The 24,699-nt window shown below is 41.0% G+C and overlaps 1 protein-coding gene across 4 annotated transcripts in view; it reads right to left on the reverse strand.

The window, feature by feature from the left end:
* Positions 1-24,699, reverse strand: part of LOC124528694 (guanine nucleotide-binding protein G(q) subunit alpha) — a 315,654-nt gene that overhangs the window by 93,567 nt on the left and 197,388 nt on the right. For all 4 annotated transcript variants that reach the window (XM_047102448.1, XM_047102455.1, XM_047102468.1 and 1 more), the window contains one exon: positions 9,341-9,495. In XM_047102448.1, coding sequence (XP_046958404.1) covers positions 9,341-9,495 — 155 coding nt within the window. The remainder of the gene's footprint in view (positions 1-9,340; positions 9,496-24,699) is intronic.

The raw sequence follows: 24,699 nt of genomic DNA on the forward strand, positions 1-24,699 counted from the left end.
ACTGTAGTCACTAGAGAATAGTGTGGAGGAGATGTGGGGGATGAGTTACACTGAGCAGATAAAATGAGATTTGGGTAGGCAGAAACGAAGAGAAAAGAAAGATGGGAAGAAATTAGGAAAACCCAGAAGTTACTTACTTTCTTACTATTCAGTCATTCATCCAATTACTTTCTCTGAAAGCCTACACTGAAAGCTAGGTACTGTGCAAACATGGAGTGCCAACCATAAAATAAAAAAAAAAAAAAAAAAAAAAAAAAAAAGATGTGAGTCCTGTCCTCAAGGAGCTTGTATTCTGGCAATGGAAATGAATGTGCTTTAAATAACTACACTACAAGGCAGGGGCGCCTGGGTGGCTCAGTCAGTTGGGCGTCCGACTTCAGCTCAGGTCATGACCTCACAGTCTGTGAGTTCGAGCCCCGCGTCGGGTTCTGTGCTGACAGCTCAAAACCTGGAGCCTGCTTCGGATTCTGCATCTCCCTCTCTCTCTGCTCCTCCCCTGCTCATGCTCTGTCTCTCTCTGTCTCAAAAATAAATAAATAAACATTAAAAAAATTTTAAATAACTAGAGGCTCCAGTGGTTGTAGGCAAGCGTCAGCCATGAGAAAAAACACTACTGATTAAAGTAAGTATCTCAGTGTCACGTCCCCTTAACTTGGTTGGATGTTGGTTCTGTAAGATCAGAACTTTCATTCTGATAAGGATGATCAGGTCTGAGGAGCGAACTGGTCATAGTCAACTAATTGCGCTAATTACAGATCAAAATTCAACTCATTACTTTAAGTCAAGATGCCATAGTGATAATGAAGCATCAGGGTCATCCAGTCAGAGTTAAAAGACTGCTTGGCAGGCAGGAGTCAAAATAAAGGGACCCAAATGACCTAAAGGGTTACATGGAGACAGCAAGGTTCCAGAGCTCACTTGTGACTGAAGCTAGAGTTGTCTTCTGCTCAGGTACCTGTTCTATTACAAAAGTCTGTCAATCCTACCCTTGAATCCACGGATGGTTAAACCTATCACACTCTCCTTAACCAGCTGTTCCAGGTACGACAATGGGCAAAAGGCAAGACGTGTAAGACACAATCCTGGCTCTCAGAGTCAAATCAACCCAATGAACATTTCTGGTCACTCATAGCATCTTTGGTACTAGACGCTGTTTACATGGCATTGTAGAGGTACTGACAGGGAATATGACATAGGGTTCTCCGATGCCCACTTCCTATCAGGTTTTGTTGTGCAAAGCAGCACTTACTGAGTACTGCGGAAGGAATACAAGCCATCCATTCTCTCAGTATTCTGAAATTTAGGTTTGGGTTAATTCAGAGGACAGGGGCCCTAAGGTAAGTTCTATCTGAATGCAAGTGGATGCACAATACCAGGTGCCTGTAAACATTCAGTCTTCTCTAAGAGATATCTGCCATTTGAGTTGTGGGGGGAGAGGGGGGCAGGCAGTGGTAAAAATCAGACAGTAAATATTCTAGGCTTTGTGGGCCATACAGTCTCTGTTGCAACTATTTAACTCTGCCAATGGGCGCAAAACCAGCTATAGGTAATACATAAGCAAATGAGCGTGGTTGTGTTCCAATAAAACTTTATTTATAAAAAAAAAAAACAGGCAGCAGGCTGAATTTGGCCTGTGGGTTTGCCAATCCCTGTTCGGGAGTAACAACATTCCTGGTTTCAACTGGGGACAGTGACGTCCTAGGGAGACTGTGGAGAAGAGGCCGAACTACAGAAGCTGAAGATGCTGTGCCAAAGCGTGAGCGGGCAGCAAGCTGACATATGAAGCATGTCACTCGCACCCGCTATGCCCTTCAGGCAGGGTGAATGAATGGCAGACAGGTGCCCTTTCCCTATTACATCGCAGTAATGAAGGTTAGAGTGTAAAGCATACCCAAGTCTTATCTTAGCATCTCTGAAGTGCCAAGGGTTCTAAAAAAGGAATAATAAAGACCCGCATCTTAGAATCATCAGTTCACTGTGGAAGACAAAAATTTTGTTTGTTTTGTTTGTTTTATTCTTGCAAAAGGTTATTAGGAGATACGGCTCATTAGATGACAAAACAGAACAAAAATAGAAGTAAATATGTCACTCAAGTGAAAAAAAAATGACATACTATTGTTGGTCTTTTCAAAAAGAGGAAACATATTCAATATCCATGCCCTCTTCTGGGCTCAAGATGGCATTTTTAGTAATTTAACCATGTAGAGAATAATCTTTGTTCATTCCATTCTCAGGTAAATTTGGGGGTGCCAGGTTTTCACTTGACTGCATAGGATAATGGTTTCTCAGATAAAGGCAGTCTACTGTAATAGATCACAGGATTTCAGAATTTAGAAGGCAATTTAGAGATTATAGATCACACACCAGAGTCTGGAGCAAGTGGGGTTTACTTTGTCAAAACCCCAGAGGTGATGAGTGACAGAGGGAACTCCATCAAAGACTAGACCTTGACCCAATGTTCCCTCGACAAGATGATAATCTTGTCTGTCTCCAAAAGCCTGCAGTAGGTTTACACTTCCTTTTTATCAGCAGATGAAGAGTAAAGTCAGGATGGCTCCAAGTGTCAAAGGAAACACACCCTAGAGTTAACTATTTTGCTCATCAGTCAGGAACTTTTTAGCAAGGTATCTCTTCAAAAGAATTCAGCCCTAAATCAGGTGGATATACTGAGTCTTCCTCTGAAATTCCTATTGCATTTTGAGCTCAACATTCAAATTCCTTGCACATTTTTTTAAATTTTGTTTTATTTTAACGTTTATTTATTTTTGAAACAGAGAGAGACAGAGCATGAACAGGGGAGGGGCAGAGAGAGAGGGAGACACAGAATCTGAAACAGGCTCCAGGCTCTGAGGTGTCAGCACAGAGCCCAACGCGGGGCTCGACCTCACGGACCACGAGATCATGACCTGAGCTGGAGTCGGACGCTTAACAGACTGAGCCACCCAGGTGCCCCTCCTTACACATTTTTAAATTAAGTTAAAAATTTAGGCATGAGGTTAAAAGTAAGCTCCAACAGTGACTTACGCCCAAAAGCCAATTTACATATGTGTTTTGGATTTACAGAAAATTTCAAGAAGGTGTCTGATCTGCTGAGCTCCTTGGAGGGAACTTCAGGAAAGGTGAGATTGGGGATTATTTGGTCTCTTGAGGTGAACACAGAGCAGTCTTTGCCAAAAGCCAGCAGTGTGAGGACTTCTCTCACTACGTGCCAATGTGATGGAGATTTAGTACTGTAGGCAGTGAACTCATTTGACCTGATGCCTCAGTATATTAAAAAAAGATGGTTAACCCCAGAAAGAAAAAAAAAAAAAAAAAGAGTAAACCTACAGCCATCTGTTTATTGTGCTCTTTATCTAAGATATTCAAAGCCCTCAGGCTTTTTTTTAAATCAATAACAAAAAAGTTAATAAGAAAATTCACAAAACTCTCCAGCATCTTAGAGTGCTATTTATTCTTTTGATCAATAAAATTAGAAGGATATACCAAATGAAAGTCAATTGCAAACTTATCCAAAACTGCTTATCCATCTCCTAGACTTTCCCATTTCCTTGCTCCTGGGCTGCCTGCCCACTGTTTATTATGATCAGTAAGTTGGCTAACCAAAGCAGAAAGAGGGAAGCTCAAATGACTTTGTTGTAGCTTTCTTACTGGCTCTAGTTTAACTCCAATAAAAAGTTAATGGATAGAGTATGGGGGAAAAGGGTTAAGACGCTGAGGCTATAATACGAGGCGCCTGGGTGGCTCAGTCGGTTAAGTGTCTGACTTTGGCTCAGGTCATGATCTCACAGTTTCTGGGTTTGAGCCCCACACTGGCCTTTCTGCTGTCAGAGGGCCTGCTTCAGATCCTCGGTCTCCTTCTCTCTCTTCCCCTCTCTCACCTCCCCCCAACCCCCGTCTCTCAAAAATAAATAAACACAAAAAAAATATTTTAAAAAAAGACTAGAGGCTAAAATAAAGAAATAATAATTCTGAATTATCCGTGACTTAGAACATCTTCCACGGTGTATGAATAATTGACATGTTGTTAAACTGGGTAGATTTTCTGGATGATAATCAAAACCCTGCTGGGTTTATTCTCCAGTAAACTCTACATAATTTTCCTTCTTGACCTCATATGTACGGAACTACCTATAGGCAACATTTATAAAGATTAATGAACAATTCGCATCTTCTATGGTGAGTGATTTCTCTCATCATAGACATTTATCTATTAATCTAGCATCTATTCATCTAACTATAGTCAATTTTCTGTCTCTCTCTCAACCATCCATCCTCTGTAAAGCTGTATTTCACAGTGATTAAGATCTGGGGCTTTAGAAGAAGAAAAGTGATTTTGACTCCTACTCCTACTCTTACTAACTGTGTGACTTTAACCAAGCTACTCAACCTCTCTGACAACCGGGTTTCCTCTACTGTTTGATGGGGATGATAGGAAATATCTACCACTTTAGGCGGCTTTCAGGATTAAGTGAAATAATGCATGTGGAATCTAACATATATTAAGAATCTAACTACATACAGTACAGAAGTACACAATCTAACATAGAGTAAGTGTTCAGCAAACAGGAGTTACGATGATAACAGAACTTTCCAGAACTCAGACCTTCAAAAATAGCAGAAGAGAAAGAAAAAACAACTTTGAATGCTTTCACGGCTCTGACTTCACAGTTCATCTACAATGGCACCTACATCATGACCGCACCTACATCATGGTCAATGAAATAGTGGAAAATTACCCATCTATTATTTCATGGGACAATCATCTGTGAAGGTCAAACATAAGCAGTCACCATCAGGCTCTGAGGAGAGAGACACTTTAGTAAACACGGTAACAGGTACGAAAGAGATGTGCAAAGTACTAACCCACAGGACACAGTGACTCACTATCTTTGGTGTTGGGCAACACTTTCAGAGAACAGACCACTGACCAGGGTCTGGAAGGATGAAAAGGAGCTCACCGCATAGGAAAGAATAAGGACATGCTTGGCCTCTGCTCTCAGTACTCCTGGCATGTGGCCGGCAAGACTCTCGCCATCAGCAGGGTCCTGGAGACAACAGCTGTCATGCTGCCGACTCTGAGCAGATGTGCGTGGCCCTGATTCTCACACTGCTAGAGATGACATCTGTACGTGTCACCTGAATCTAAACTGAAGAACCACAAGTGGAGACACTGCTCGAGAGAGGTGGTCCTGAGCTCTGGAAGAGTTCCGGAAGGTGATGATATTGTTTAAGAAATCACGTCCAGAACACCAGTGAGGTGTTGTTTAATTGTAAAGATAGAACAATGCAGAAAAATCTTTAAGAAGTATAGGAGGGAGATACAAATACTAAAAATACACCAGTCGGGGGCACACAAAAATGTCAGAAAAGAGGTAACAGCTATCTGGAATACAGAGTCAAGAATTATTTTGAATTATTTCTATTTCATAGTTATTCTGTGAAAATGAAGTCAGTACTAGGAATCAACGGTGCTCAAGATATGGGGCCCCTATCGTTTTGAGTGTTCTTCCTGCGGTTCCCAGAGCATCCGCTCGGGCTACACACACGTGAAATGAAGCAGCAGGTGGGTGAATCCTGAAAGCCACAGGTCCTGTCTTTGTGGTGGGAGGGCTTTCCTAGCTGAGGGAAAGGAAAAGTGCCCGAGCCTAACTGGGGAAGAAAAAGGGGTCTCTAATACTCAGGGCTCCTGACACAGTGGGATTAAAGGCCGGCCAGCCAAGCTGTTGGCCACCAATCTATAAAGAGGACTAACTCGTCTTGGGAAGAGACCAGAAACACGGGGCCAGCTAACTCAGGTTTCCACATACAACTCCTTACATAACTGGTAGGAATACCCTGGTTCTACTTCCCTTGAAGTAAACATTCTTCTAGCGAAAATAAAGAGGGGAGGGGAAACCCCAAACAAAATACAAAACGCCTCCCTAGGTTTCATGTAGCTAAACTGACCAAATGTTCCTGCTTAACCAGGATTCCCAGGTTATGCCTTTTATTTCAGCCTATTAATAGCAACCCCTTCCTTCTCAAAATGTCCTCACTGGAATGGTAAGCTGTATGGTCACCATCTATTTAGTCTATAGAACAAGTTACTGTAACAAAAAGATGGAAACATATACTTTTTAGTAGAAAATTTGTTAAAAGATAATCAAATAGCACCAGCCAAGGAAACAGCCTTGTATTTCACAGAAGAATACCAATGTGGACCAAATGATAAAAGTAGAAAATGTACTCTTTTACAAATCCTAAGGGAAGCATTAAATCACACAAGACTTATCAAATGGAATGGAAGCCATTAAGTGAAGAGTTGATGGGGAACCAGAGATCACCCAGTGACAAAATAACACCACACAGATTGCTTTTGGTGGCAAAAGGAAAAATAGAACTTTATAAGGGAGGGCGTCAGCGCCCTAATACCGTGGGGAGCCTTAGCTGCGCCCATGATGGGCAAACAACATCTCTTAAAATGCAATTTACTCACAATTAGCTTGAATCGAATCAAGTCTTTAAATGTAATTTCCAGCTTACAGTAAATTCAAGAGACAACGGAGCAAGTTAATTCATACTACATAAGGCAATCAGGCTAATCTCTTCAACATGCCAGTGAAATGCATACAGGCCTCTACTAGATCACGAGAGCCTAAGGGACATATAAACCAACGCAACGTGTAGTCCTAAAACTGACCTACTCTATAGGACATCTTGGAAGAATTTGGGAAGTGGGACTGTGAACTCGGTATAATGACAAAAAGGACTGACGATTAATTTTAGGTGTAATACAGTATTATTTACTATGTGGGGAAACGTCCTATTTTTTTTTTAAAGAGATAGATCCTGAAATGTGGGTATGTAAGGATCTGTGATAATTTACTTTCTTACTTCTGCACACAAATATGGTTAAAAAAGAATTAGGTGTATGTGCATACACATAAACCCACATCTATCTATCTATCTATCTATCTATCTATCTATGTACATAGTTCAGAAAATCAGCTTCTCCACATTGCCATTAGGGGAAAATAGAACTGTTTAAAGAATAATCATTTGAAGGAATTTAGATCAGCCTGCCCCAGCTGCCCCCACATGTCTGTCTGACTCCAGCATAAGGGATGTGTCCAAAGGCATGTTTCTATGGTTCACGCAGCCTATACGACAGGATTCTCAGACAGCGGCTTTCCCAAAATGACAGTGCTAACAGGAGGTTCAAGAAATGGTCTTAAATAGCTCTTTCCTTAAAATAGCAGATGTTGCCATGTCCTCTTATTGTACTAACTAACGGGCACCTGTCTAGAAATCCACAAATCTAAGCTAAGGAATGTCACCAGACACGTGTAGAGCCTTGTCTCAAGAATATATGTGCAGCAGCTGATACAGGTGTCCTCGGTGCACACAGGAATCACTCACAGGGTCTATTCCCAGAGCAGAGGCAAAATCATGTCCTAAGGGGGAACCCTGACCTTGGTAAGCACATAATCATTCGACACTGCTTCTCTGATGCCCTAATGGCAAGACCTCTCTGTAGGGAGAAAAGTTGCACATGGGTAAAGACTAGAACAGGTGAGAAGGGGGAGAGACGGGATTTATGATAAAAGTTAACAGATCGGGGTTAGATGCGATGAGAGACTGAAGGATTTATTAGTAAAAAGAACTTGGTAACGGGGGATTCATTCCTTACTAAGGGTCAGGAGAGGCATCACGGCAGCACAGTGAGAAGTGGAGAGGAGTGACAGGAGAACTCGAGAATGACAGATGAGGGTGGAGGGGAAGCAAGCAGATAGGAGGAGACATACTGAGCAGGAACAGGGAACAAGGGATAAAACACAACAGCACCATGGGGAGATAGATGAAATCTGAAATGGCAAAGCAAACATAAGGACAGAGGGGGCAGGAAGTAAGAGAAAGACAGCTGGTCAAAGGTTGAGGGGGCAGAATTTGGAAGAGACAAGAGCTGACTGCATCTCTCATCTCTGCACTCACAGAAACTTACACAGTAAAGGTTCCGGAGGGAGGGCGGGAGGGAGGAAGGACGAGGGGCGAAGGCAGGCAGGCAGGCAGCGAGTGGAAGAGAAGCGACAGAAGGGCAGTGAGATGAAGGTGTGGAAGAAGGAAAGAGAAAATAAGGAACGAGGAAAGCACACATTCCACAGGCACACCAGGGGATTAACACTAGTTAAAACACGACAGACATGGGGATCATGAGCCTTCTATGCCACGTTCTAGAATTACGTAATGCAAATTTACCATAGGAATACAAGCACTGCTGTGACCAGGCCACATTTCTGTGGCTGACCTGAATCGTCACTGATCTTACGCAAATGCCTAGAATAAAAGTCGAAACGTGATCTACTATATTGAGAAAACAGAACTGATCAGCTCTTGGATCTTCCAGGCACCATGTGTGATGCCAACCAGCCTCTGGGGCTCCTCATTTTCCCCAGGGTCCTGCTCTCATCCAGTGGGTCACTTCATATGAACTGGCCTGAGGCTGTGGACTTTTTTCCATCCATTCTTCTGTCCGCCCGGAACCAACAGCAAGAAGCGAAGCCTGGGTTAACATAATTAATGTAGACAGAAATCTGGCTAAATACTACAAAAAGTCCATTTTTCAGGCGCCTGATTATCTAGATTGCTGACTACATTGATTACATTAATCCAACAATAGCCAGATCTTCACTTTCTTTCTGTTGGGAGAGATTTAATCTAGAGAACTAACAAATCTCTCTAGGATGCAAATCTCTCCCAGGACACATGACTGTGATTGACAGCTCACCAAATAATTTTGGAATGCATGCAAAATTAGACTCACACGCAATTTTCATGCAAAGGCAAACCTGTCCATCAACATAACAGTGGTTCCCCGAGAGCAGTCAAGGTTCTGTGTCTGGAAACTAGAAACTAGGAAGTGTGATGTGTGAGAAGGCATAATCGAGAGTATTTGTTTGGGGTTTTTAATGTGTGTACGTGTTTTCTGGCACATGACAAAAGGATCAGAAATTTGTATGAAGAGTTATCATTACAGGATTTCAAATCACAATGGAGTATGTGTTTGAGTATTGCTGGTCTGCAATTTGGTGGAAGCAATGGGTGGGTAAATTCAGATTCCCTGAGTTTTCAGTTTGGTTTTCAAATGGAAAACAGTACAAGAAATACTCTCTCTGACTCACGATGCCAGTCTGTCCCTTAGAAGAGTCTAAATGTATGAGGTTGGCACAGGTTTAACATCTGTACTTCCTAACTGGAGTTTGAGGCAGATACCGAATACAAGTGCAAGAATACAGAAGTTATCACTGCAGAGCACACGAAACTAAAGAGAAAGATCCAAGGGGCCTCCTTGATGAATACTCACTATTTGGTAGAGTCAGACAACTGATATTCTCGTCGTCTATCATAGCATTCCTGGATTCCAGGATCATTCCATAAACTCTTTATTGCATCTACATATGGATTCTCAAAAGCAGACACCTTCTCCACATCGACTTCTCGAACTAATTGTGCATGAGCCTGTTGAAAACAAACAAATACAGCAGTTTTAATCTCTCTGTCACTGAAAACTGCCTTTGGTTTACACGTCACACTGCGCACAACTGAGGTTTTCCTTCATGTGCTCATTTTCAACCTGGTTTATCAAAAAGCAATGCTTCATTTCTTTTTTCCTTACAGAGAATCCAGTCCCAAATCTTTCCGTCTACAGTAAACCTGGAGGCTACATAATGTTGATTAGAGGAAAACAGTGTTCAGCTTCCCATCAGAACAATGAGGATGTCATGCTACACATATGATCATTTCTGGTGATTATCATAATCCTAAAGCAAAGAACAGGAATAATTATGCCCTCTGTATTTATAGTTCATTATAATCAAACACATAATACACTCAGCCCTTGAGTTTACGTCTTAGCATAAACTTAATCAGACTCTTCAGCTAATCAGGTTTAATTTCTATCATTCCCTTTCAAGATAGGATATAAAACCCCCAGAAGAACAATTATTATCAATGATTTAATGTGAAACACAGTAACCATTCCCCCTCCATTCCAACACACCTTGACTTCCAGAATCTTTATTTCATACATGCCTTATCAACATTATCAGATTGAGAATTCTATTCAACTTTTTAACAAGGAAAAAGGACTTTGTTATTTTCATTACAACATTTAGTAGGAAAAAGGTAAGGAGATTTTAAAAAGGTTTTTGAGGGGCGCCTGGGTGGCTCAGTCGGTTAGGCATCCTGACTTCAGCTCAGGTCATGATCTTGCTATTCGTAAGCTCCAGCTGTCAGCATAGAGCCCGGCTCGGATCCTCTGTCCCCCGCCCCCCACCCCTGCTGTCAGACCCTCCTCCATTCTCTCTCTCTCTCTCTCTTCCAAAAATAAATAAAAGCATTTAAATTTTAAGAAAATGTTTTCAGTCAAAAATGACTAATGGCTTAGTCGACTGGGCTTCCAACTTCGGCTCAGGTCATGATCTCATGGTCCGTGAGTTCAAGCCCCGCATCAGGCTCTGTGCAGACAGCCCAGAGCCTGGAGGCTGCTTTGGATTCTGCGTCTCCCTCTCTCTGTCCCTCCCTGCTCACGCTCTCTCTCTTCTCTCTCTCAAAAATAAATAATAAAATCTTAACAAAAATAAAACAAAAAATGTTTTCAATAAGAGTGAAATCAAAATGTGGTACAGTCAACCCAGAATATACCACTGCCTAAAATCCCTGTCAAAATAAAAACCCTGCTCACATCCATCCATATATATATATATATATATATATATATATATATATAGTATATTCATTTAATTACATTATATCAATATATGTATGCAAATTATACATACATATAAATATAACTGTCTTGGAGACTGGAGGTAGGTAGCTGATAATACATTTACACTCTTACTTGGAGAAATACAAACTTTCAAACTAGGTTAGTGGATGGCTTATCATGATCACACGGTGACCTAATTATTCATTTCAAAGGGTTTTAAGCAGATGGAGCTTTAATACATTTTTTAAAAAATCAGTTTAATCCATGTGAGACCCTGTCTGGTTCCCCAACTTTACCCACCTTCCCTTGCAAGTGGGAAGGGTCCCATATCATTAGATTAATCTGGACTTAAGTAAGGTTTTAAGAAGCCTAACATGACGAGACTGAAGAAATCACCTTTCTTGTTAGTTCTGTTCTGACCTTGACAGATCTAGTAACCGAGAAGTTCTAGCTCTGCTCTGGACCCCAGTCTTGGAAAAGAGATCCCTGTAGTTGCTTTTGTACCTAGTCCCTGTCCAGGCTATCTGTTCTGTTATCCCAGCAGCGAGCGATCTTGCCAGCCTGGAGTCCTGTTCCTCAGTTCTACTCCCGGCAAGCCTTCCTTAGTCACAGGTCCTGCCCAGCAAGTATGTCTCATACCTCTGCAGGGAGATCTACAGTCAGGTTTCAACCCTTGCCTCTCCCTGTGCTCACTGCAAGTTCAAACTCAGTGTCCGGAGATAGGACAATGATCACATCCTTGGTATAATCTTAAATTAGAACCCCTACAGCTACATGTGCATTACAGGGTTCTCTAGAGGATTCTGGGGATCTTGTGGGGCAGCTGGGTGCAGAAGCAGGGATCTACAACATGGCTTCCTGCTGGATATACTCTAAAGACAGGGTTTTCAATCTGACTCTACTTCTTCTTATGACCCTGGGTAAGTTACTTAACCTTTCCACATTTTATTTCTGGTGGGGAACATATACTGTCCCACCAGCCTCATGTTGTTTTGTGTTGTGTTCTAGTACTATAGCTCAGTGATTCTCAGAAGCTGGTCCGCACACCATCAGCGTTCCGTGGGAATTTGACAGAAATCCAAACCCTCTGATCCTCAAACCTTGTGAATCTGAAACTCTGGAAATGAGGCTCAACAATCTGTCTTAAGATTCTGATGCATGCAAAAGTTTGAGGGCCACTGCAGACTACAAAGCTCGCAGATGCTAGTTGTTCTGATCATAATTAATTGCCTTGCTGGCCAGGAATTGTTACGGGAAGCTAAAGAGAAGAGGCTCACAGAGGCAACAATCATTCCAAAGCAGATGTCACTGACAGATGTTCTTAAGGGCCAGAAAGCCAGGGAAATGACTCAATGGGCCGGATACAGGCAATAGGGAGTAATGGGAACTGTGGCACAAATATATTCCTTAATTAAAGAAGGCAGCTGCTCCTTAACTCCAACGAATTGTTGCCATTGGCAAGGTTGGTCCATTGTTGCCTGATCTTTCAATTTTTCAAGGAAGCCAAAAAAAAAAAAAAATCTAGGCTTTTCTGTGAAATAGCCCTAATTTTAGGTCTTGGCAACACTATACAAGATAAATAAAACATATCTGTGACTGAGCTACATCAGGGGCCATTCAACTGCAACATATGTTCCAAGAGATGCTCTTCTGGGTGGCTCAGTTGGTTAAGCATTCCGACTTGAGCTCAGGTCATGATCTCACGGTTCACCAGTTCGAGCCCCACACTGGGCTCTGTGCTGACAGCTCAGAGCCTGGAACGTGCTTCGGATTCTGTGCCTCCCTCTCTCTATGCCCCTCCCCCACTTGCACGCTCTCTGACTCGCTCTCCCTCTCTCTCTCTCTCTCCCCTCTCTCTCTCAAAAATAAATAAGCATTTAAAAAAAAAAGATGCTTTTTCATTGGCTTCCCTGATAAGCTTGACCACTAACACTGTCCTGCACAGAATCTAAAACACAGTAGCTGGTTACTGGTTAACACATGCTAATGAGTAGGTAATTTTCAGTATTTTTCTACAATAATATTTAGACAAACGTTTATATATCCATAGGGAGAAATGGTTGGGACCAAACTCTGAATGGGGTAAAAGCTACATGGTAACACAAGTTAGCATACGTACTATTTCTTCAATGCCCTTGATACTCACTATACTGGGCCAGTCTTGTCATTTGGAAGAAGTTCTGTTTCGGCATCTAGAGAAGTTAGCTTCTGCCAGAGAAAAGACCTTCAACACACCAGCCACCTTTCACTATTATGATTAAATGTTTACTGGACCCCAATGGAAAGCTAGGTAATAGAGCAATTAGAGAACCAGATGGAATTCTTTCAGGGGGTGGGGGGAAATGGTTCATACAGATGGCAGCCCAACAAAGCACAGGGTTATGTGCTCCAGGAGTAGGAACGAGAGGGAATATTTGCATGTCCGTCCTTAATTTCAGCTGACTGCCAGGGCATTAAAAAAAAAAGACAACATTCTCAACAGTGTATAGTTGTGACTTTCCACAAGAGCCTGCTGCTGTAAAATGACACCGTTTTCTATTGCCAGACCTGTCATTTCTTATCTCAGGCTACCTCTGCTTGCTTCTACTCACCATTGGAATGCTTTCCCTCTTCCTCCCTTTAGCTCTTGTTCCAGGGCTGTATCCTATGCTGCCTCTCCCCCCGGAAGTTATTTCCATTTGCTTCGCCTCCAAAAAAGTTATCTTTGCATCCTTTGAACCACGGAACTTCTATATTTTGCTTTATGTCAATAGTTACGTTCTTGACTTATCCCCTTTCTAGACTATACAATGAGGGAACGGGCTGTAGCTTATTGACTCCAATTTCTTTGGGGGCCCATACAACAAACATGTGTCTAATTTAAGTGCACTTAAAAAATACACAGAAACACAATGCCAGGTGCTACAGGTCAAAGTCAGTTTCTCAAGGAAATCTATTACCTGTTACTACTCTCATACAAGGGCACAATCCTCAGCAACACTTATCGGGGTGGCTGGTGCACATCTATTTGTGTGATATTTGTTAGTATCTTCCTCTCCGTTCACAGAAGAAGTTGCGAGATACGCACAACACTGCTCAGGACCTGGCAGAGTGCCTGTCACATGGGAGATGCTCAATACAAATTTACTGAATGAAGGATACAAGGAAGGAAGAGTAAAAACTGCACCATCTTGCAACCAGGACATCTACCTTCCAGTCCTGGCTTTACCCATAACGCTAACTGGCCATGACCCTTAGGAGAAAGCCCAGTTCTTTCTTTTAGAACTTCATTTTCCTTGTCTATAACATGATGCCACTAGACCAAATCAAGGACTCATCCGGCCACAAGTAATATGATTACAAACATAGAGGACATGCATCTAGGATGCATACAGCACCCAGGAGCAGGTCGTACCATGTACTGAAACAACATTTCACTATTTCCAACCAGTGCCTCAGGAACAGAACACAGTAAGTCTGTACACGAGTAATGCTACATAAGGACTGAGCAAATAGAACTCACCACCGACAGAGGAGATCAAACGCCATGTCGGAGAGAAGACAGGATTTAGCTGTCAGGTGGAGATAAAGACACACGATGCTTCCAGGGAGGAGAAAGAAATGAACAAAGGCTCAGAGGACAAAATCAACATGGCACTCTCTCTTAACTGTGAAAACACCAGTCTAGTGAGGAAGTTTCATGCTGACTCTTAATTCAAACTAACCTCCCCCTCTGAGAAAGTTCCAATACTAGTCTCAACTATGAACCCTAACTCAGAAGTCAACGTGTACCATCTATGAAAGAATATCACTCTCAAAAAACACAGGTCACCACTTGGCTTTGACCCATATCAGAATCTCGAAGTCACCTTTACTGTCTCTTAGACTTCATTGTTTAATTCCACCCTTGCTGTTTGGGAAAATGACATCCAAATATAATCAACCGTAATTTGCATTTATGTAAGAACGTTCTCTGAAGTTCCGTAAGTTATTTAAAAGTATGACAGCATTTTACAAAATACACATAGAATCTTAAAACTGCTTCTATAAATGTCCCCAATGAAAGTAAATCCTCTCAATTTCCTTTGTAAAAAATATTCTGGATGCGTTAATAATATTCTTTTGCTATGTGAGAATAGGAACTCTATTTGTTTTCTTCTATTTGTCCAAATGTCCAATGTGAATAATAGTGAAAACCACAAGCAATCACGCAAAATTAAATAATTATAAATGAAAAAGCCTAACTGTGATGAAAAGGAAAGAATTCATTTCTAATAATATAAATAACAATTACGGAGGACTACTGCGCTCGTTTGGAACTCTGTACACAGTAAACAGGTATGAGTTCATCAAACAGAATGTAAAATACAATTCTATTTCATTTCAAGTTACAGTGGAACACACTGGAAATATTTAATGATGAAGGCTCGCTTTCAGTGTTCTTAGCCAGCTGGTGGCCAGCCTTAGCGGAACTCTGTGAAGACGAAGTAGCTCCTCTTAGGAACTCTGGCAGAATTCTAGGGAAAGACCACATGGAAACCACAAGATGTGCCAATGTGGTAATGTCTTGTTTTCACGACTCGGTGGTCATAAAATTCAGGTAAATCTTGGACGTGTTGGTATTTCCATGGTGGCTTCGGCAAAGGGAAGGAGGAACTGAGTCCCCACCAACGTGGGTCTTGCCCTGCCCACAAAAGGCCAAGCCTTCGGATGACATAAAAAGGACCTTATAATCACTTTGGAAGGATTTTCAAAAACCCATTAACAGCTCGGGGGTGGCTTTAGGCTAGAATGTCGCACTTATTCCGGTTCCTACAACCCAGAAGTAGAAAACCAAATGGTAACTTCCACATTTGTGGAAGCTCTCAGACACAACATTCAGCAGCTCATTAGGGCTGCTCTGTTTGAAAGGGCGCCCAACACAAGCAAAAAACCTCTGAATTAGAGTCTGAAACACTGTCAGAGTTTGTTTTAATTCTGAACCAAGGCTCAAATCATCTCATTTTTGTTTTTCCTTGGTGCGTATTTCCATTTTCACATTTGACTCTAAAAAACAAAACAAAACAAAACAAAACAAAAACCTGCAGACTCCTAAATAAAGTGTGGGGGGGAAACATCCCATGCTTTGTGTTTTATTTTCTTTTGTTCTAAGGACGCACAGAGTAAAATAAGGGACTCTGGGATGAGACTGCTGTGTTGTGAGCCCACCTTCACCCTGCGTGAACAGATGAGACCCTGGGCACGCTATTTAACACTTTTAAACCTCTGGTTCCCAATCTGTCAAATGAGGGTAGAAATAGAACTTACCTTAGAAGGCTTAAGAGGCAGAATGCACCTAAAATACGTAAAGGCAGAGCCTAACACCTAAAGCTACCAGTTACGGAAAAAGCAAAAGAAAAGGAAAAATAGCACAGAACACATAAACCACGCTGCACGCACCTACTAGCTTCTGTGACGTTGGGCAAGTCACCCAAGCCTTACTTTGCTCATAATAATATTGAGGTCATAATAGTATTCTGGAGGTCATACTGAATCCTGGATCTCTGAGTCCTCAAATTGGTAAACACCTCTCAGCATAACATTTCCTACAGAAAACTTGGATGACAGCTATCATTTCTTAGACCACTTCACCTTCTCTGACTTCATCACAACTTAAAGAGCTGACCTTCATTAAGGTGCATTGCACACAGGCCACAGTTGTGGTGGATGAATCTTTTTATGGCCATTACCGCATAAATGACAAAGGACAGCAAAGTCACACGGAGCTCCTGCCGGCTGGGTTCACGTGGCAAATGACTCACTCCCACAGAAGAGCCTCTCCACACTTAGGATTCAACTGGTTGCTCAACAAAATTACAAATTACTACATGATGCAAACTTGTTTTTTTTTTTTGAGAGAAAGAGAAAGCTTGAGTGGGGGAGAGGCAGAGAGAGCAAGAGAGAGAATCTCACGCAGGCCCTGAGCTATCAGCATGGAGCCCAACGTGGGGTTTGATCCCACAAACCACGAGATCGTGACCCGAGCCGAAATCAAGAGTCGGACGCTCAACCGACTGGGCCACCCAGGTGCCCCTGTGACACAGCCTTTTGAGGTCCCTGACGAAGATTATACATCCTGTGTGCGGAATCCTTCAGAGCTAGGAATCTACTGATTTTCCTTTGCTAAGCACCCACATTCCTCTTCGCACCAGTATCATATGGAGACTACTGAATTTTTCACTGGAGTAATCCAGAGAACCAGAGTGGAAGGAGGAAGAATTTTAATTTTGAGACCAAACCAGACTTCAGTCTTAATTCTCACACACCAGCCCTGTGTCTTTAGGCCAGTCACTCACGCTTCCTGAATCTCAGTATTCCCATCTAGAAGATGGGAAAATAACTCATTGTAGGACTGTTAGGAAATGTCAAATGCCTAAAATATATATATATATATATATATATATAATTACTGTGAAATATTGTGGTATCTCAAAATTACCATAAATAAATAACTGCCATCCGTAATTATTTCAACAAACATTTACCTATCATGTGTCAGGCAATGCACTGGATACTGACAAAGCAGAGAATCTGTGTGAAATAAAATGTCCCAAATAATAAAATACTAGATAAGAAAGTTTATTAGACTGTCACATATTATTCTACTTTCATTAAGACTTTACAAATTGATTCTCCCATTATTATTATTATTTAATGTTTATTTATTTTTGAGAAAAGGAGAGGGGCAGAGAGACAGAGTGAGAGAGCAAGAGAGAATCTGAAGCAGGCTCTGTGCTGCCAGCAAAGAGCAGGATGTGGGGCTCGAACTCACAAACCGTGAGATGACGACCTGAGCCGAAGTCCGATGCTTAGCCAACTGGGCCCCCCTGGCTCCCCATTATCCCATTATTGAACTTGTTCTTTTATCACAGATTTTTATTTTTAGTCTCTATTACTGTGTTCACCAAGGCAATCAATGACTATAAGGCATGCTGCCTTTCCTAAAACACATTTGCTGGAAATATATTTCTCCCTTTGATTTTGGTTCACTAATGGCTGTATCTGCCTATTCTAAAATACAATGAATTCCTTCTTGGTGGAGGAAATACTTCTTGTTTAAAATATTCTTTTTTCTTTTAAAGGACTCAATCTCTTTCTTGGCTCTACCACCATAAATTCTGTATAAATACTCTTCTGTTGAGTTCTCTGCTTATCATTTTCCTTTTTCATGTCTGTCTGCCATATCCTAATTACCATTATCAATGACACTGTAGGTCAGATGCTTGATGCAGCATGACATAATATATATGAATCAGTCCAAAGAGAGTGTTGACTGATTAATTACATGGTTCCATTACAAAGAATTTTGCTCTCAGGTCTGTAAAATCTTAGGATGCATATTAAAATTGTGCACAGCTGAAATGTCACTTCATGATTATGATGGTAATGTCACAGTATGAATGTGACACACCTACACGTCACAAATACTGTGAAAGCCGGCTTATTTTCCAAGAGTTTGCATAAAGTAATAGTGATAAAGAAGAAATTAGAAAGGGAGATTCTTAAGATGTGCATATTTATAAAAAATAATGAGGTAAACTTTTCAGGCTGCTTTCAAAGAATATTCAAGGAGCATTAGGTACTTTGGGTTTTAATGGCTATTTGAAAAAAATGGGTTCTAAGATCAAAGGCAGATAACCGTGGAGAATGAGGGTTACAAAAAGTTAAACGGATGTCGGTACTGCAGAACTCAGAACTGTTAATAAGGTCATGGTGCCAGAAACCCACAAGCACAGGCCAGGGTTGGAGACACTACTGCACCTCCCAGACCTGCCTGGCCACGGTGGCTTCTCCCTTCTCAGGTCAGTTGATAGGACGCTGTTCTCAGGGATCACCTTCTGAGGAACTGCGTAGAGACTGCGACTTCCAACAGACAGGGGTTGATTTTATACAAGCGACACAACCAACAGATGGATTCTCCCCTATTCTGGCATAATAGGTAAATGCTTGCTTTAGGGATTCATAGCATCTTCATTTTTGAGATCACATTATGTCTGTGGCTCATTTCCTCATATAATGTCTCAGAAGAAACCTAATCATTTTAGCTCTTTGCAATGTCTGTGCTCCTACAATCTTATTAGCCAGAGGACTAAGCTGCTGCTGGCTTGGGATTTTATTTTGTTTCACAACAGGAGGAACAGATAAAGAAGCTTCCCCTGCTTGGCTTGGTAGAATTTCGAACAAAGCTGCAAAAAATTAAAAGAACAAGCTCCTTAATGAAGCATTCCCAGATGTTCCCGGCGATGCCAGAGTCCTTCCCAGCGGGTGTAATCTTTCTGGGACATTTCCTGTGAAACCTGCCCTTTATGGCTTCAGAAAGTGTGCTCAGAACCGAAAGCGAAAGGCTTCCAGTCCCAGGATCTTGGGCAAAGGAGGGAGTCTTTTAGAACACTTGTTTCAATACCTCTTCAACTCAGCAAGAAACTGTGCCAACACTTGGAATGGAAAAATGAACGGACAGCAGCATTGCCTCCGATGAAAGACAGTAATGACACATTATAACCTGAGTAGGAAGAAATAAGAGAAGTCACATCTCATTAGGTATTTGTGTGTGTGTGTGTGGGGGGTGACGGGGGCAGGTGTTAAATATTAAATTCTATAATTTGTCACTTTGATTAAGAACCCAAATTTCAGGGGCGCCAGGGTGGCTCAGTCGGTTGAGCATCCGACTCTTGATTTTGGCTCAGTTCATGATCTCGCGGTTGTAGGGTCAAGCTGCGCGCTAAAGGCAGAGCCTGTTTGGGATTCTCCCTCTCTCTCTCTCTGCCCTTCCCCCACTCATGGTTTCTCTGTCTCTCTCAAAAAGAAATACATAAACTAAAAAAACCCACAAATTTCAGGAAGATTATGGATAAGAATTGTAAAAAGGTACTCGGACAAGTAGTGAGAAACTGGTCATCTTCCAGTGGGAAATAATGCTAGAGTTCACAGCCTACGCACTGACACTTTCAACTATGAAAAGGGCTACTGAAAGTAATGCTATATAGCTTTCAAATATTTTTTTATTGACCAACAAATCAGTTTGACTAACATTAGTATTATCAAAATGTTTTCAAATATAAAATTCTTTCTAAAAAATAAAACTTTCAAGTTTCCATGTAGATTAAAGTAAAAAAAAAGTGAGAAGGAATTTTCTTGGTACATTCATGTATTTCAGTCATGTTCTTGGCCATATTTGTTCTGACATCATGTCCCTGACATTTTTTCAGAAGATTATATTTTTTCAATATGGATATATTATATAATAAGCTATTTCATACCATTACCCACAATATTTTCCAAAATCGCACTAGCTGTTTCAGGTTAATAAATTTGAAATTGTTAACATTTTCAACGGGTCCTTCTCTATAGACCGTTTTTTATTTTGGAAATATTCTCTTTTTGCAGGGCTGAAATATCTGGTAAGCCCGGAACAAATTCTGCTACATGGAAGGTCCTGTTAACTCTTTTATTTTTCAACTCGAAATACATAAGTATTTCAGTTCCAATATTTCCATAGAGCTATCTTTTTGTATTAGTGTAGAATATTATCCTATCACAAATACTTTGGGAGACAAAAGTCATTCTTAATAGATTATCACAACTTGTTTGGACATAATTGACTTATTTGTGAGTCATAACTAATTCCAAACACATTCTGCTCCGTAGGCTTCTTAATTTAATAAATGTTTTACCATGATACTGTGCTCCATCAAGAACTATATTCATCTCCTGATCACTAAATACTTTTACTTTCAACAATTTTTAAAGAGGCAAAAGCATTCACGATATTATCCCAAATAATGCCAAGATGTTTCACTTTATCAGAATGAATGTTCAAAAACTTCACGTTGCCTCCCTGAATTAAAGGGAGAAAAAAAAATCAAACCATTAATTATTTGCAAAGATTTTCTTCTGCTGAGTTTCACAGAATAGTTCCTTTTTTCAATTTTTTTTGTACATGCATAAGAAAACTTGGAATAAAAAAATGAGCTAAATTAACATGGATCACTTGATCTAAGTGAAAAGTCATGTTTCCCAGAGTAACATAAAAATGCATTTTCTGCAGCTGCCCATGCTAAAATGTCATTTTGGGTACAATACTTTGAAAATAACAGCTGATTTTAGAAGTAGATGTTGATACTTTTTCAGCAGAAACGTGTGTTTTGAGTTTTGTGTGGTTGATGACATCATGATGGCCACCATGGTAGATGCTAAATACTGATAAACAATTTTGTACAAGTTACAAATTATTGTTAACCCTCTTGAGAAACAAAAATTCAGTATTTAATTTTGTGTTAAACATACACTTTCGGTTTTTTTTAAGATTACGGCCAAAAAGATTTATTCTAAAAATAAAAGGATTATCCAACAATAAAACTAAGAGTAACAGATTTACACCAAACTATAAATGAGAAAGAAAGAAACAAACAAACATTGAAGCAAAAGCTTTCAGACCACCATGGCAAGAATGCTTGGCCTTAACTTCCCACATAGTTCAATTATATGGAATATAATTTCCCAATGACCCTGCTCACTGGAGGTCTGGTGTCCTCATGGCAGATAGACCAGCACATGGCATGATTAGCTAATAACAACCAACAGATGGTAAAGGCAACAGCACCCTCCAGACTGGACGGAGTTGGCTGTCCCCACTCATTCTTGTCCAAGCTTACTCCATATTAGCGCCGAGTGCCCACAGGCTGTCTTTGAAAGGGAGATGCAGTTACATTGCATCTGGAAGGATTTGGAACAAAGTTGGAACATCTTTCGGATTTAACCAAGTGTTAAAGTGAGAAATCTGTTCAATTGCATGAACAGAATCTGGAAATACAAAATGAAAATCTATCAAATCCATCCTGGTTTATTTTAATAATAAGAATGCTTACTTAAAAATCCTAAACTGCAGGGATGCTGGGCCAACAGGTGTAACCTTCAAGTATCTCAAGCAAACCAGGACTCTGGATCAGGCTATGCATGGAGAAGACTGAGGCCAGGGGAGTCAAGAAGATGAGAGGTAAGCTGATGGACTGCAGACGTACTTGTCTAGCACAATTTTTGTAAAGGGCTCAACATCTAAAATTGAGAAGCTTCCATTAAACAAACAAACAAATGGATTTCCTACTTCTCTTGATAAACTGGAAGAGACTGAACGACACTGAGCCCATCTTCCAAGAGGACAAGAAGCTATAAACAGATAGGCTACCATCTACTACTCACTACTGCCAACGATAATAGGAGAGCTCATAATTCTTCAGAAGAGTGAAGAATACTTTATGTCCGATAATGCCGAAGTTAATTATGTTGTGACAAAGAACAGACCTGGCTGTCTTCACATTACCTGTGTGACCCTGAAGTCATCTGACTTCGGCCCCATCCCCTTACCCCCTGCAGAGACTGTGTGATGCTCCTTCTGCATATGATCAGGAGGCTTGTGCACTCTGCACAAGAGGAAACAAGAATAACACTGAATCCAACTCCCACCAGTGGGCATTTACTCAGAGTCCTCATCAGGATCCATTAAAAGTGTTGTGCACCTGGGCTCTTTCAGTGTCTTCCCCTTACCCGCCCCTTAATTTATTTCCTAGAGCTGAACTTTGAATGCTCTTGTTCTGAGTTCCAAGCCACCCAGGTCTAACGGAGGGGACCAGGGCATGTGTTAGGAAAGGAATGGTAGTACAAGGTTTGGGTTATTAGGGCAGTCATGACCATCTCAAGGTATAATGTGCAGTGGCCAAGAGCCTGTGGCTTTGGGGGCAAACACTGAGCTTCTACCCTGTTCCCAGTGACTTGCTTTCGGGCCTGTCCAAGGCTCAATTTCCTTAGCCCTAAAGTGAGGATGTCATAACGTCATCACGATGCTGTCATACGCTTAAGTGTAATACTCTTCATAAAACAGCAAAGTAACACGCACACACTAATGGTTCAGGAAACAGAAGCAACCTTTAGTTTGTACTTCCGGTACAATCCAAGGGGAATGATGGCAACATATCCTCAGTCCTTTTTTTTTGCACTCAGTGAAGTCTTTAGGAGGTTTCAAAATTTAGGAATCTGCTCCAAAAATTCAAAATAGCTTCTATGGTTCCTACCAACATGCTATATAGCACCGTCAGCTTTAAATCTTAAGGACATGCTGTTTTGTACTCTCAAATAATGGATTATATACAATAACTATAGTGACCACTGGTGATTATTATACAGTTACAATTTTTTTCCAACTAAAGCATGTTGCCTTTAGTTAACATAAACAATTTGTTTTTCTCCACAGGTAAGCCTAAAACTCATACTGCATTCACCTCAGTGTGAGTTTTCAAAACAAGCAAAGACCACAACCTGACAAAAAAACCTTTTCGAAGACAGACACCCAAACAGACGTGCATGAAGACTTTACCAAATAAGATATATCCAGATGCACTCTTCCCATTGAATTCTCGTAAGCTTCCCACGAAAAGCTAAAGTGGTCGGTGATGTAGCACGGGTCATTAAATAGAACCAAATCAAATCCATCTTAATGTAACTCAAAAGGTCTCTACGACTTGCATTGCTTTTTCAGGAAGATAAAAATGCATATTGCTTCTCTTATGTGTTCTTAGCTATATGTCTATTTTTGAAAAGCTCTCATGTAATTTCTAAGTTTAGGACCTACTTCCTCTTTTACTGTGCCGTCTGAGCGAGCGTCCGTCTCTGGTAACGTTTGGATCCTCACTCCAAAGAACCTATTTAGACAGACTCTCACAAGGAAGATAACCTTCCCCGAACCTCTTCTGTCCTTGTGGAGGGTAGAAGATGACCACCCTCCTCCAGTCTACAGCTTCTGGGGCACCACGCACGTAGATTTTAAGTATTTTAAAATCCCCTTTACTTGGTGGTAGGAACAAGCAACCTTTCTAGAGTTTCAACATCTTTGGTTAAAAAAGTCTCTTGCTAGGAAAAGGAGTTAAAGGAAGAGGTTCATTTCTTTTAGCCTAAGGCAGAAGACTGCTGGGAGAGAAAACAAAAAGGAGGAGCAGTAAAAGGGGCTGGCACGGTGAAAGAAGTTTAAACAGTGGTGCACATACAGACAGAATCATTTATCAATCAATCAAAATCATTTATCTGGGTTAACGATCAGGTAATTGATCTTTTTATTTTCCACTCATTACTATCAGATTTAAGAAGGACAGATGAGATTATACAGAAATAAAAAAAAAATTGGGTGTGAAGGGGAAACTTCAAGCAATATATTCAACATTTCAAAGAGAAACATCCTGAAGTGTGCAGCCAGTGAACGTAGTGCTCGAGTCTTGATGTTTAGGAGGAAATCATTAGTCACCCCTAGCAGCAGCCCTTAAGTAAAAAGCTAACGTACAGATCTGGTGAAGAAAGGATATGTTGTGGGCTCTCAGTCTTCCACGAGCCCTATTCATCTTCTCATTTAAGCCTTTCCTAACAATTATCTTCTCGGGGCATTTACAGACTTCATAAAACATTCATGGGACACCAAGCTCTCTACCTGCCTGGCACTTCTTTTGAACTGTTCCACGTTTGTGCACATAGAATTTCCAGAAATGCTGCAAAGGACTTTAGGACAGGAACTGTCTACTATTTCTCACATTCTAGCATGATCCTAGGGCCAGTCAATATGTATTCCGCCAGTGGAACGGAACTGTCTTCATTCTGGTATATTTGTCCAGAAATACAATCTGATAAGACTGAGGATAAGAAGAAATAATGACCAGTACTGGACAGAGAAAGCAGTCCTGCCCAGGACATTGGGAGGTCTGGCTGGGCCTCTGGTATGATCTTGGACTCTTAGCCTGTACAGAAGTGTTGACTTCTGTAACTAAGCTCTTGGATTCGAGAATGGTAGAGATGCCTTGCTCTTATGATTACACATTCAGACCTAAGCTGGGTGAAATTAAAATATTTACCCAGTGGTATGGCCTGGGTCACTGGTCAAACAGAAAAGAGCTGGA

This window comes from Lynx rufus, unplaced genomic scaffold (genome assembly GCF_022079265.1).
Source record: "Lynx rufus isolate CCGP_SWC_20201006 ecotype Redwood Valley unplaced genomic scaffold, mLynRuf1.p SCAF_10, whole genome shotgun sequence".
NCBI lineage: Eukaryota > Metazoa > Chordata > Mammalia > Carnivora > Felidae > Lynx > Lynx rufus.